This window comes from Zootoca vivipara, chromosome 5 (genome assembly GCF_963506605.1).
Source record: "Zootoca vivipara chromosome 5, rZooViv1.1, whole genome shotgun sequence".
In the NCBI taxonomy this organism is placed as follows: Eukaryota; Metazoa; Chordata; class Lepidosauria; order Squamata; family Lacertidae; genus Zootoca; species Zootoca vivipara.
Window position 1 is genome coordinate 69,538,867 of NC_083280.1, and position 12,878 is coordinate 69,551,744.

The 12,878-nt window shown below is 48.2% G+C and overlaps 1 protein-coding gene across 1 annotated transcript; it reads right to left on the bottom strand.

Annotated features, from left to right (window-relative positions):
* Window positions 1-466: 466 nt before the first annotated feature.
* On the bottom strand, window positions 467-9,362 carry TYSND1 (trypsin like peroxisomal matrix peptidase 1). The gene is made up of 4 exons (XM_060274898.1): window positions 7,714-9,362; window positions 6,737-6,867; window positions 4,976-5,161; window positions 467-3,795 (listed from the first exon to the last, which is right to left on the bottom strand). Exons 1-4 carry the CDS (start codon window positions 8,868-8,870, stop codon window positions 3,578-3,580), a joined length of 1,692 nt encoding a protein of 563 aa, XP_060130881.1. The 5' UTR covers window positions 8,871-9,362; the 3' UTR covers window positions 467-3,577.
* Window positions 9,363-12,878: the final 3,516 nt, after the last annotated feature.

The following is a 12,878-nucleotide window of genomic DNA, read 5'->3' on the forward strand; positions in this document are numbered from 1 at the left end:
GTTCTTCAAAATAAAAGATCAGGATAGTATACCTTTCTGGCTTTGATAAAGGCCTCGCTGCATAAAACAAGATTTTAATGTGTGACTAGTTGCAGGGACGCAGGTGGCACTGTGGGTTAAACCACAGAGCCTAGGGCTTGCTGATCAGAAGGTCGGCAGTTTCCGTGTGCTGCTCTGGTTCGCCAGAAGCGGCTTTGTCATGCTGGCCACATAACGTGGAAGCTGTACGCCGGCTCCCTCGGCCAATAATGCGAGATGAGCGTGCAACCCCAGAGTTGGTCACGACTGGACCTAATGGTCAGGGGTCCCTTTACCTTTACCTAGTTGCAGAAAAACACAGGTGGTGGTGTGCAGAGCCACATAGCAGAATCCACAAGCAAGGGGTAACAGGCATAAGCCTGGACGGCTCAGTTGGTTAGAGCATGGTGCTGATAATGCCAAGGTTGCAAGTTCAATCCCCACCTCTCCAACCGTATGATTTTATGATCTAACTCTGCCTCCCTTTATGAATCTACACCAGGCCCACTCTGTTGAACAACGTTGCTAGGGTCCACCAAATGATTCTTAATTGCTTCCCCTGCTGCCTATACCATCACAATCCTATTTATAATTTTACAGAACAGGAGCAGAGTGTTTAGTCTACATAATTTGCTCCTCTAAGAGGCTGTGAGGACCACCAACTTTGATAGCTTGAGAACAGGATGCTGCTCTTACAGGCAGAAGGTTCCTAGCAGAAGCCATATAGATTTCAAGGCTGGCCTCTTCCCCTCCCTCCACAACTCAAGGGGTAAAAAATCTCTCAATTTATTTCTACCATCCTTTTAAGAACACACAGTATTTTTCTTCTGTACTGTGGCTGGAAGAATTGGCTGCAGCAAGAGATATTTATGGCTCGAGGGAGAAGGCGCTACACTTGCTGGCGAGACCATTTCGAGAAGTCTTCATTTTCTTCAAAAGTGGTGGAGCTCCTTGTGTAGACATTTGTCTCAAGGAGACTGGAAGACTGGGAGATAAATGGGTATCACACATGCCATCTTCCTATCCCTAGGACGTTGCTCATATGAGCTTCTCAGATCAATGGATTCTATGAAGCTATACCACTTATTTGTTGATGCCCCTCCAAGCCAGAAATTCAGGGGATCTCAGCCTGTCGGATGCAAAGAGCGGTTCACTGCGCTGGCTGTGAACTTTTCCTACAGTTGAGCAGGGGAAATGCTCTGAAGCCAGCAGTAAAAGTCCATTCCCCTGCTCTACAACATATCTATTAGAAATTCATAGTGTGGCCTGAACACACTCAACAGCAATATGTACACTGTGCAAGCTACGTTCAAAAAATAATTATGCAGCACAACTCCCCCCCCCCCACTGTCTGTTCAGTTTCACCACTGGAAACTGAATGAACATAACACAGCACAGAACGGCTGCTTCACTAAATTGCAATCTTTTTCCTGGCCTTCTCTGAGTCGACAGAGGAATGAAATGAGCGAAGACTGCCCTGCAGGCCTGATCCATTTCATCCCCAAGGAAGAGGAATGGAAAAAGAGAAGAATGGTTTGAGTCCATCTTTTGCTGAGAAGTGGAGAGCAGCGTTGCCCTTTACCTTCTTTTTAAGAAGCGGACATGAGCACCGAGTCCCCTTGAGCACTACATGGGGGGGGGGGAGCTACTGTTCAATTACTGCAGCATTTGCAATCTCGTGCTGAGAATACAAGCAAGGCTTGCACGGTTTGTTTTTTGTTTACTTTGTCCAGGAAAGCACAAGTGGAAAATAAGAGCAGCTCTGATGGATCTGGTCTCTAGTTGAGCATCGAGTTCTCACAGAGGCCAAGCAGATGCTTATGGGGAGCCTCAAAAAAGCCCCCGAATGCAACCGCACTTTCCCTCCACCCCCGATTCCCAGCCGCTGGCGTTCAGAAGCAACGTGGGCCCTGTCAGAGAAGGAAGAACGTTGCCATTATGGAAAGAGAACCGATCTCCCTGGACACAGTCAGGGCCTCTGAAAGCCCACCTCTTCTCTGTGGCGAAGCACTGGGGTTGTTGGAAAAAAGAGAACCATGATCTATGTTCCTCCTAAATATACAATTCTGCAACCAATGAACGATCCAGGGAGAACGGGCAAGAGGGAGCCGCTGAAATAAGCTCATTTCGTTTCACGCACAAGAGACAGCGGCAAACAACTTCTGCATAAAAGGTTATTGACTGAAAACTTAAAAAGCAATTTCAGCAAATGGAAAACAAACAAACCTATACCCTGCTAGAACACAGTCTATCTGCATAGGTGTTTGGAACTGTGGCACCACCTGGTGGCAAGCAGGGACACTACAGCCAACCACATTGTCATCTAGCTTCCGATAGAATCCTAGGACTGTTGTTATGTTATCATTTTATTTATATAATCAAAATCCAGGCAACCTCTAGGAGCTTACAGTAGAAATTTCATCCGTGCGTAAAGGCAACAGAGGAAGGAAATAGAAAGACAAGGCTACCAGGGCAAATGCAGATGTGTACAAAATCTGTGATTCTGTGTGTGTGTGAGAGTATGGAGTTTATTTTTTGTGAGAAGTGGCAAGACAGGGAAGGGAAACCCCACCACCACCAGATATGGCCAGGCTAACTCCCATCATCCTTGATCACTGGATCCTTTACATGCTGACTGTGACTGATGGGAACTGGGGTCTAACTCTAATCACCTTAGGAGAGCCATAGGCAGGGCCGTCTTAAACGCCCCTGCCGCTGTGGTGCGCCGGATCTCTCCGGCGCCCTCCCGCCCCGTTTCCCAGCGCGGTGGGCGGGTGGGCGCAGCGGCGGGTGGGCGGGCAGGCACAGCGCGAACTCTCTGGCACCCTCCCGCCCCGTTTCCCAGCGCGGTGGGCGGGTGGGCGCAGCGCGGCTCCCACAGGCGCAGCTGCGCGGCGGACCGGCCGGCCAGCGGGCGGGCGCAGCTCGCGGCGCCTTTCTGGCGGGCCGGCGCCATGGTGCCCTGCGCCACTGGGGGTCTACCTAGAGCCGGGCCTGGCCATAGGTTCCCCTTCCCAAGGACACAGCGAGGTGCATGATGGGAAACGAGGGCAAAAGGTTCAGCCCTACTGAAATTAGCCAAGGAAAGCTGATTTCAAGCCCACCCATAAACATGGTTCATTGGCCCAATAATATAGGCCTAAGGCCCTCAATGTCTTTTGCCGTCCACTTTGGTTCTCACTCTGCCTTCCCAAAGCCAGGGAAGGAGGCACTGGGCTTTGGGAAGGAGGCCGGAGGTCTCTGACAGGTACTTAAGAGTTCTTCTTCCTCCTCCCCAAAGCCTAGTTATCGCTTTCCAAGCTTTGGGAAGGAGGTGGAAGGGCTCTAGGACTCTGGCGCCTTGTTTGGCCAGCTTTGGGAAGGCAGCACAAGGGCTGGGGGGTGGGGGTGGCGACGTCAAATTTAGGCCTGGCTCCCCCCTCCCACCTGACAAGACAGTGTGCGGCCCACAAGTACTTTTGCGGCCTGCTTCGTCTGAGAGGTTGGACCGCCCTGATCTAGATATAGCTCACCCAGAGCATGGATAAGCAATGCTTATCTTCTCTCTTCTGAAAGTTTTTCAGAGCTTGCTGAGCAGTCCCTCTGTAGGCTCTCTTTGGAGTCTCCACACAACCTGGATCTTGTGGCCCACCCTGTCTAGTTCCCGGAAGCTGCGCAGGCTTCTGCTATGAAGGTATTCCAAGAGGGCCGGCTGCAGAACGGTGATGGGAATGCTGAAGTTCAGGTGAGGGTACGTCACTCCGATGCTGTTATCCCTCGTGTTGCTGGCAACGATACCTGCCATTGGGGGGGGGAACATTAGGTATTACCAAACATCTGGAGGACCCAAAATCAAATCGCGAAGAAGTGGCTACTTAAACGCAGGCTAAAACAAGTATTTGAGCAAGGAAGGGGGGGGGAGGACCTTGAGGAAATCTTGTGCAACTGGAGTCTGTTATTAAAAAGGGGGATTTCGTAATTCAGAGGAATCAAAAAGCTTCACCCTGGAACATCTCGATTGCACATGGTTGCAACCAAGAGATAAAATCACCCCACAACAAACATGCCTCCGTGGTCAGATACGGTTGGCAAGAATAAAAACCTACCAAGAGTGTTGCTACACACAACCTATTATCAAAGGCTCAGTGCATGTGTGTGAGAAAGTTGTGTAATGTACTTTGGCTTGGCAAAGACAAATGAGGATTATGAATCATGCCATACTCAGGCATGCATCATTGGGGTAAAGAGCCCTGCTCTTCCTTGCATGTGATTTACGTGGCCTTTTCTGTAGCCGGTCCTAAACTCTGCAATGTCTCTCCCACGAGAGGCCCATTTGGCCCTGTCCAATTGCCTGGTCTCCACTACCCAAAGACATTTTCTTTTGGCAGGCATTTGGCCTATTTAACTGCTGCTTTTAATCTGCCAGGCATGTTAATTTACTTTAAAAGGGTTGTGTGAGCTCACAAGAGCCATCTTTCTCTTCCCCTTCCTAAAGCCCTCTGCAGAGGGTTAGAAGGCACCCCCCTCAACAGTGAGGAGATGCACTGTATGGGGCTGCATGGGGAATTCTCCAAAATTGGGTGGTGGGATTTCACTCCACCCTCCTTGCCTTGCAGCCACCATGATGCCCCCCCCAAATCTGCTAGTCCCCCCCACACTTCAGAGAAGATTTTGAGGGTGGGTGAGGGCTGTAAAGTGGGAAGAGAAGGAGGTTAGGCCCCACTGCACTAGCAGAAATCCACCCCACGCACACAGAGACAGTGTTGGAGACCAATGTTGTTTAAGTGTTAGCAGCCTTGAACAAGATTTCACCAAGTACTGCTTCCACACTTAACCCAGTTCATTGCACACAAAGGACTAGGAACTTGCTTTCCTCACAGCAGCAAGTATGTGATTACAGGATTTCATACTTGCACCAATCTCTACGCCTACATAGTGAGATCATGGGAGAGCAAGGGACAAGGAGAGAGAGGCATACCTAGGAGTTTCCCACTGTGCGTGGAGAACAGGGCTCCCCCGCTGGAGCCACCATGAACTGCGCAGGTTGCCTGAAGCATCACAGGCTCATCTCCCACAGTGATCACTGCCGACAGGATCCCAGATGTTACCGATGGGCCGCAGGCCTGGCCAAAGACGCCGAAACCAACGATATTCACATCTTCTCCTGCATGAAGAGCACAAACCAAAGCAGTGAAAAACTGCATGAAAAGCCCACTTTGTATATCACAGAGAGATGGCAAAGCTCCCAAGTCTCTCCAAGGAAGAAGGTCCACAAATCGCCCTTCCCACCTAACAGAAGTTGCTGTTTCTTTGCGACGTGAGAAGCAGTTCTGAGATGCACAGTTCCCCAGTGGGGAGAAACAAGACAAAATCCTACAAGAACACCTCAACAATAAGTCCAGGAGAGCTCAGAAGCAAACCACAATGGAAGCCAGCAAAAGTCTTGGCATCAAGACATTGTATTGATTTTGGTCACTTGAACTGAATCCATCATCTAATTCAACTATTCACAAAATTCTATAATTTTGTGAATTTTCTATAATCTCAATCATAGAATTGTAGAGATGGAAGGGAGTCATGTAGTCTCAACCCGCTAGACTGCAGGAATCTTTTGCCCACTGTAGGGCTCGAACCCACAACCCTTACATTAAGAGTCTTGTGCTCTACTGACTGAACTATCCCAGCTGTCCCTGTGTGGGAGGGGGGAGGCACAACGGGGACACCCCAAAATGGTTTCAAAGCTTAGACTTTGTACTTGCTCAACAGAGGTTACTCAGGGGAACGAGTCTAGCAAGACTTCTTTTAATACCACTTTCAATAGAACAGCCTATAATATAATATAATATGATATGATATAATATAATATAATAATTTATTATTTGTACCCCATCCATCTGGCTGAGTCTCCCCAGCCACTCTGGGCAGCTCCCAATCGAGTATTAAAACAGTACAGTATTTAATAGAATAATAATAATAATAATAATAATAATAATATTTTTTTATTATTTATACCCCGCCCATCTGGCCGGGTTCTCCCAGCCACTCTGGGCGGCTTCCAACAAAACATTAAAATACAGAAATCCATCAAACATTAAAAGCTTCCCTAAACAGGGCTGCCTTAAGATGCCTTCTAAAGGTCTGGTAATTGTTGTTTTCTTTGACCTCTGGTGGGAGGGCATTCCACAGGGTGGGTGCCACTAACGAGAAGGCCCTCTGCCTGGTTCCCTGTAACTTAGCTTTTCGTAGCGAGGGAACCCCCAGAAGGCCCTCGGCACTGGACCTCAGTGTCCGGGCAGAATGATGGAGGTGGAGATGCTCCTTCAGGTATACTGGACTGAGGCCGTTTAGGGCTTTAAACGTCAGCACCAACACTTTGAATTGTGCTCGGAAACGCTTCCCTAAACTTATTATTAAAAGCTTCCCTAAACAGGGCTGCTTTCAGTTGTCTTTTAAAAATAGGATAGCTGCTTATTTCCTTGACATTTGATGAGAGGGCGTTCCACAGGGCTGGTGCCACTACCGAGAAGGTCCTCTGTCTGGTTCCCTGTAACCTCACTTTTCGCAATGAGGGAACCGCCAGAAGGCCCTCGGTGCTGGATCTAAAGTGTCCGGGCTGAACGATATCAAATTGATTTAGTAGGCAGAATGTTATAGGGCTTTTGGTTTATTTCCCACAATAAAACCACAAGACCCACTGGGCAGTGACCCAAAGGAGATGGGCGGAGTGTCTGGTTCTCACCTTTGTAAAACTCTGATGCCAGGACGGGCTCTGTATATGTGGGCAGGTCATCTTCTAATTCTACCAGTGCTACATCATAGGGAGAAGAGTCCTTGGTAGCAAACACCACTTTTCCTTTAGCTACAGAACTCCTAGGAGCAAACAGAAGGAGACAGCAGATACAGATACTTGCAATAAGCCAGGATTTTTGGCATTGCTCAACTGAAATAACTATTAAGAAGATGCAATCCTTGGGGAAGGTCTCTTAAACAATCACTGTCAACATAAATGAGATCTACCCAACTATGTTTTCCCTGATGCCCTGTGAGGTGTGTTAGAAACAAGTCCTACCGACTTATCCACATTTGGGCTGATCTTCACATTCAGAAATGGCCAATTTACCTAGTGGCAAACATACATTTCCCACATGTCATTGCCATGGACAATGCCGACTCCCCAGAGTGCATAAACTTGGAAGATGCACACTGCTGGAAACATGACTTAGCCATGTATGAAAGCATCAGGGTTATAGGCACATAAAAAGTGCCCCAAGTGGCTCTATAAAATTATGAAGCAAATGGTATTTCTTTTTTTTTTAAAAAAAGGAAATAAGGCACTATAGCAAAATAAAATTGAACAGCATTCATCTGAAAGCGAACACCTCAGCCAGAACTCAAATATCCCTTGAGTATATTGACACTCAAGTTTATTATCTCTTTCCAATTCACAGGTGATGTTTCCTCAATTTCTAATATAGTGCACTGAATGGGGAATCTAGATGCTGTGTGATTTGCTTCTCTACAAGATCAACATCTGGCAAATATCCAGACTGCTCACCCCTGTGGCTCCAACCCATACGAAACCCGGGTCTACTCTGTTGATTGAGCAGTACAGGTTTGAATGCTAAAGTTTCAAATCTTGAAGAGACTAGAAGATGCAGCAAAGCAAAAAGAACTTGACCTCAGCATCTCTCAATACAGGTGAGAATCTAGACATACTTTCCGTGGCTGGGCTGCAACCTAACACAGACACTCGCTGCGCCATTGGCCACGTGTCGACAGGTCAACACCAGCCTTGAGTTCATGATCACGCCAGATCCCCAGGTGAGGCCCCGTTCCACCAGAACCACGGCAGCCAGCATTTGCTGATGTGGTCCATCTCTGGCGACCATCTTTCCGTGAGACTCGGCCACAAGTTCCAAGGGGTTCAGCCACGTTTTCAGAGCCCGGTGAGGCCCAGAAAGGGCACTCCGGATGCAATGTAGAATACTGTTGACGGCACAAACCAGAGTTAGACCAACCCATTCGCTGGATTTCCAGCAAAGCGGAGCTACGATTATCCCAACCAAGTGAAGGCCAGTTTCTGCTAACACATAGACGCCGCCCCCTTCGGTGCCAGGCAAGCAGCGAGCGTCGGTCAGGATTAGGACGTTGCTTTCCCCGGCTGTGTTGCTCACAATCCCTTTGCTGAGGGTGTTCATGAAGATGTCCGGGCAGAACGAGCCAAACGGGGAGCCACAGGCAAAGACCGGGTCTCCCTTCCTCAGCGTTTCGGCTGCCACGCAGCTCACCCCACCCCCACCATGGGGATCGCCATCCAGGATCCTCAGCAGGGCAAACCAGGGCAGGAAACGCGCCTCATCTTCTGGGGCGCTGGATTCCTCTTCAACATCCTCCTCTGTGCCAAAACGCCACTGTTCAGTGGAGCTGAAGACTTTGGAGAAAGCGTCCTGGAACGCCACACAGGGGAGCATCATAATGAGTTCGGCCTTGTGGCATCGGAGGCCGCTGGGTGTCTCGTGCCAATTTGAAAGCAGGTTGAATCTCAAGGCTGGGGTGTTCCCTGCCAGATCTCCGCCTAGCCAGTTCCTATTGGGAGCTTTAAGACTGCATTCTGCTGGCCTAAGCACTTGGATCTGAATGTCCGGGGGGAAGCTATCGGGGAACAGAAATCGCCTCTGAGCCCAGTCTTGGTGCTCCGCTGGCAGGAGGAAAGGAGAGAAGACGGACCCATGGCAGAGGACAATGGCCGGGTCCGGCGTCAAAAGGACTCCGCTGCCACTCCAGGGTCCTTGGGGCACAGATCCGCCGCGCGCGTGAGAAACACGGACGACACAGCCGGCTTTCTCTGCTATCAACCGCAGAGCCTCGGCCATTGCGGGGCGGAAGAAAGCGTTTCCTTAGCAGCACCGGGAGAGAAATCCACTCGGCATGGTGCAAAAAGGAAGAGCAGCTCAGGAGGCGGATTAGAGTCTCAAAGAGGGAGGGCGAACCTTCGAAGTTGTGCAAGAGAACTCGGGCGAAGTAGGCACGTGGGGACTGCCCCGGGATGATCCCCACACACCCCTGGGAGCTGTTCGCTCAGCTGGGGAAAAAAACCAGGTGCAAAACTCACGGAGATCCTCTTCTCCTGTGCGCCCTGCGTGAACAGGGCTCTGCCCGGCGCAGCTCGAGGGGGCAAAGTCCTAAGGACGCGCAAGAGGTTTCGAAAGCGCGCGAGTCAGCGACTGCAGCCGGAATCAGAACGGAGCCGAGCGAGCAAGGTCAGGTGGGGGAAAGATCCCGCTCCTATTGGCTGCTCTGCCCGGGCAAGCGAACTGCGGTTGGCTGTAGCGGCTCGTTCTGAGGGCGTTCTCCACGATTGGCTGTTTGCGGCTCAGTAGGAAGATTTCCTGGCAGGATCGGGAGCTGGTTGGTTGGTTGGTTTGCTTGCTCAAGGGAGGGGGCGTGGCTAGGGGAGAGCCTCCCAACTAAAGCGAAGCTCTCCACGGCACAAAGCTGTGATTTTATAGGATTATTGTGGAGTTGGATGGGACCCCGGGGGTCATCTAGCCCAACCCCCTGCAACGCAGGAATTTTTTACTCAAGAGTAAAAAAAGCACATATATTTGTCATGCCCTTAAAGCCTTCTTGTTCCTTGTGTCACAAATGGGTTAAGTAAAGGGTGGGGGGAGGTTTAACTGACTGCTTTTTGTCTCTTATGGGAGAGGCTGGATGACAATCTATCACGGCTGCATCAGTAAGATTCCTGCCTTGCAGAGGGCTGGACTAGAAGACCCTCAGAGGTCCCTCCCTTCCAACTCTGTGGTTCTGCCGTCATCCCACAGGTGGTGCAAGTATACTTAAACTACTCTTGAATTTGTTGAAAATAAATTAAATTTATAATCATACACAGGTTTATTTAATATTTTTTCTAAATCTACTACCTCTGTGAATTTTGACTTTGCCCACAAAACTGCACAGAACAGTACTATATTCTCCAGAAATTTTTAATGGTTTAGTTAAGCATGCTTTCATTGAGTAAACGTTTGTTTTTTCATAGAATTGTAGAGTTGGAAGGGACCCTGAGGATCATCTAGTCCAACCCCCTGCAATGCTGGAAATTGCAGCTGCCCCATATGGGGATTGAACCTGCAACCTTGGCATTATCAGCACCACACTCTAACCAACTGAGCTATCCAGGCATCAGATTTAGATTATTTCTACAGCTTTAATTTTACAGAAAATGTGCTACTTTAAACATTATTGGTACAACGGTACTATAGCCTAACCGTTGTAACAATATGTTAAGGAGAAAATGATCAGTTTCAGAGTCAGACCCATAAGTAGTAGCAGTTGCCAGGACATCACCTTGTTTGCCTCTACATAGCTTCAGACATTATGATATATTGAAATAATGCAATATTTATTGTGATGTTGAAAACCAGGTATTGCCCAGCCCTAGTATTGATATATTGCCCAGGCCTAACAGCCATGATTCCCTCCTCGGGGACAATATTCAGCAGTCCTTTCCTCTTCACAAATTATCTGGCCACACCTGCAGCCCAGGAAGTTCCCTGGCTCGCATCTACTGTCTACTGATGCTTCCCCAAAGTTAATCCTTGAGAGCCAAGCACACAGTAAAGGTAAAGGTAAAGGGACCCCTGACCATTAGGTCCAGTCATGACCGACGCTGGAGTTGCAGTGCTCATCTCGCATTATTGGCCGAGGGAGCCGGTGTACAGCTTCCAGGTCATGTGGCCAGCATGACAAAGCCGCTTCTGGCAAACCAAACACCGTTTACCGGAAATCTCAGAAAATTAAGCCACATGGCTCTTCCTCCTCCTTCCCAATCCAGCTGGGTTAACAGTTGTTTTTCTTTCTCAAGAAACTGGTGGAGCTTCTCAAATTCCAACACAAGCTTTCGCTTCTCAGCTTCGGGTTCTGGCTTGGCTTCTCTACATCTAATTTAAATGACAAAATACTGTCTCTCTCTTCTTCCAGAGTTTGCAAACAGTGATGTATTTTCTCCTGGTGAACTGGAGCAACTTTATATAGGAATCCCGCTGTGATCTTTATGCATCCTGGACCTGTTGCAAACCACGCAGATGGATGTTTGATCATTTTTCGCAGAGCTTCAGAGGTTTTGTTCTCCTTTGCTTGCCACACGCCACACTGCATGGCCAACTCTCTGTTATTACACAGGTGCCTGATGGGCTGGAGGTTCTGCCAGGGAAAGCGCTTTCTGCAATACAGGCAGGTAGAACACATTTGCACTAGGCCTTTCACAGCACTAGGCAATGCGGTCCCAGCATAAATTGTGCCCGCAGTCTATGGCCATCATTGGGTTCTGAAAATGACATGGATTCTAATTTCAGGTGTTCATGTTTATTTTACTTCAGAGGGTCATGCAGTGTCTTGAGAAAGGGGGAGAGAGCTCAGTCGTAGAGCACGAGGCTCTTAAATCTCTGGGTTGTGGGTTCGAGCCCCACGTTGGGTAAATAAATCCTGCATTGCAGGGGGTTGGACTAGATGAGCCTCGCGGTCCCTTCCACTTCTATGATTTTATGAAATACAGACGTTAGCTATGGAGGTACTCTGAATCCACTCCCCATTTTAGGAAGAACTTGCTTTAGAGGCTTTATGTCGAAAAGACTGTATTTTATGTTTCCTCCCTGCATGCCTGTCAAACAGTTTTTACTCATCTCCCATTTCTCCTCCCCATCTCCTTTCATACTTGTATTTTTATCCCCTGCCTTGAAACTGTCATGACTCCCTGCCATTATTTAGTTCAGTTGCCTATTGTCTTATTAGAAATTGTTTTCTCTGTACATAATTCCTTTCAATGCCTCCACTGACCCCTTTTTCTGCAGAGAAGGGAGACCTCTCTGCCTCCTGACTTCTTTGCCTCCATTACTCACCCATGTTGGCAGCGTGTCCAGCTGCAAAATTACAGCCCAGCCAGGCTGTTGCTAGGCAACACTGGTTTGCACCAAGCACGTGCGCAACTTTCCTTATCCCCTGAATTGCCTAGCATTGGCTGAAAGAAACAATTTCCTAATTTAAAAAAAATGCAAATGTCACACTACTACTAGGAAATTAGAGCAAATTCTATTCAAGATATGCACAAACATGTCCTTTCTTGCATTTCCTCTTGCTCTTAGATATGCATGCTTTCAAGCAGCAGAGCAGGTTGGGTAATCTGTGTGCCATATCTGCCACAACAGATTTTAAGGAGCTGCTTGAGGTTGCAAAACGTAGTATTTACCGGACTCCCTTTACCCATCAAGTTAGTTAAGGTTGGGGCAGGGAGATTCTTGTGCCAGCCTTCCCCCAATATGGCCTGGGAGAAAATGCAACACTTTAAAAGAAATGCACAGAATGAGATGGCTGCAAGGATCTTACTCAAATAACATTTGCGATGAAGAAAATGGCCTATTTAGACAGCTGATTAACTCTTGTAACACATTCGTTTTTTTACTAGGGGCTGTGCTCCTGCTTGCTCCACTCCCTCCATGCAACTACCAAGCTCCCTTTCCACCTTCTCTGCCATTTCCAGGCTTCCTCCAGGCTTTCTCTTGTGCAACCCACACCCAGTACACAAAACAATTGGCATCATGACCTCCTAAATCTTCCTCCTGCTCCCTCGGCTGCAGCTACAAAGCACTTTTTTCACCTGCCACCCAATTATGAAAGGATGTACATCTAAGAGCAAAAGTTGCAAGAAAGAACACTTTTTTGCATATCTTAAATAGAATCTACATTTTTTTTATTCAAATGGCCACTTAAGTAATAGCAACTAGCTGAAATATACAACAGAAACTGTACCAGTTATACATTTGTTCAGGCTCTACTTCTGTATTAACTTCTGAATTGGGCTTTAACCTGTTAATGAATTTTCAATC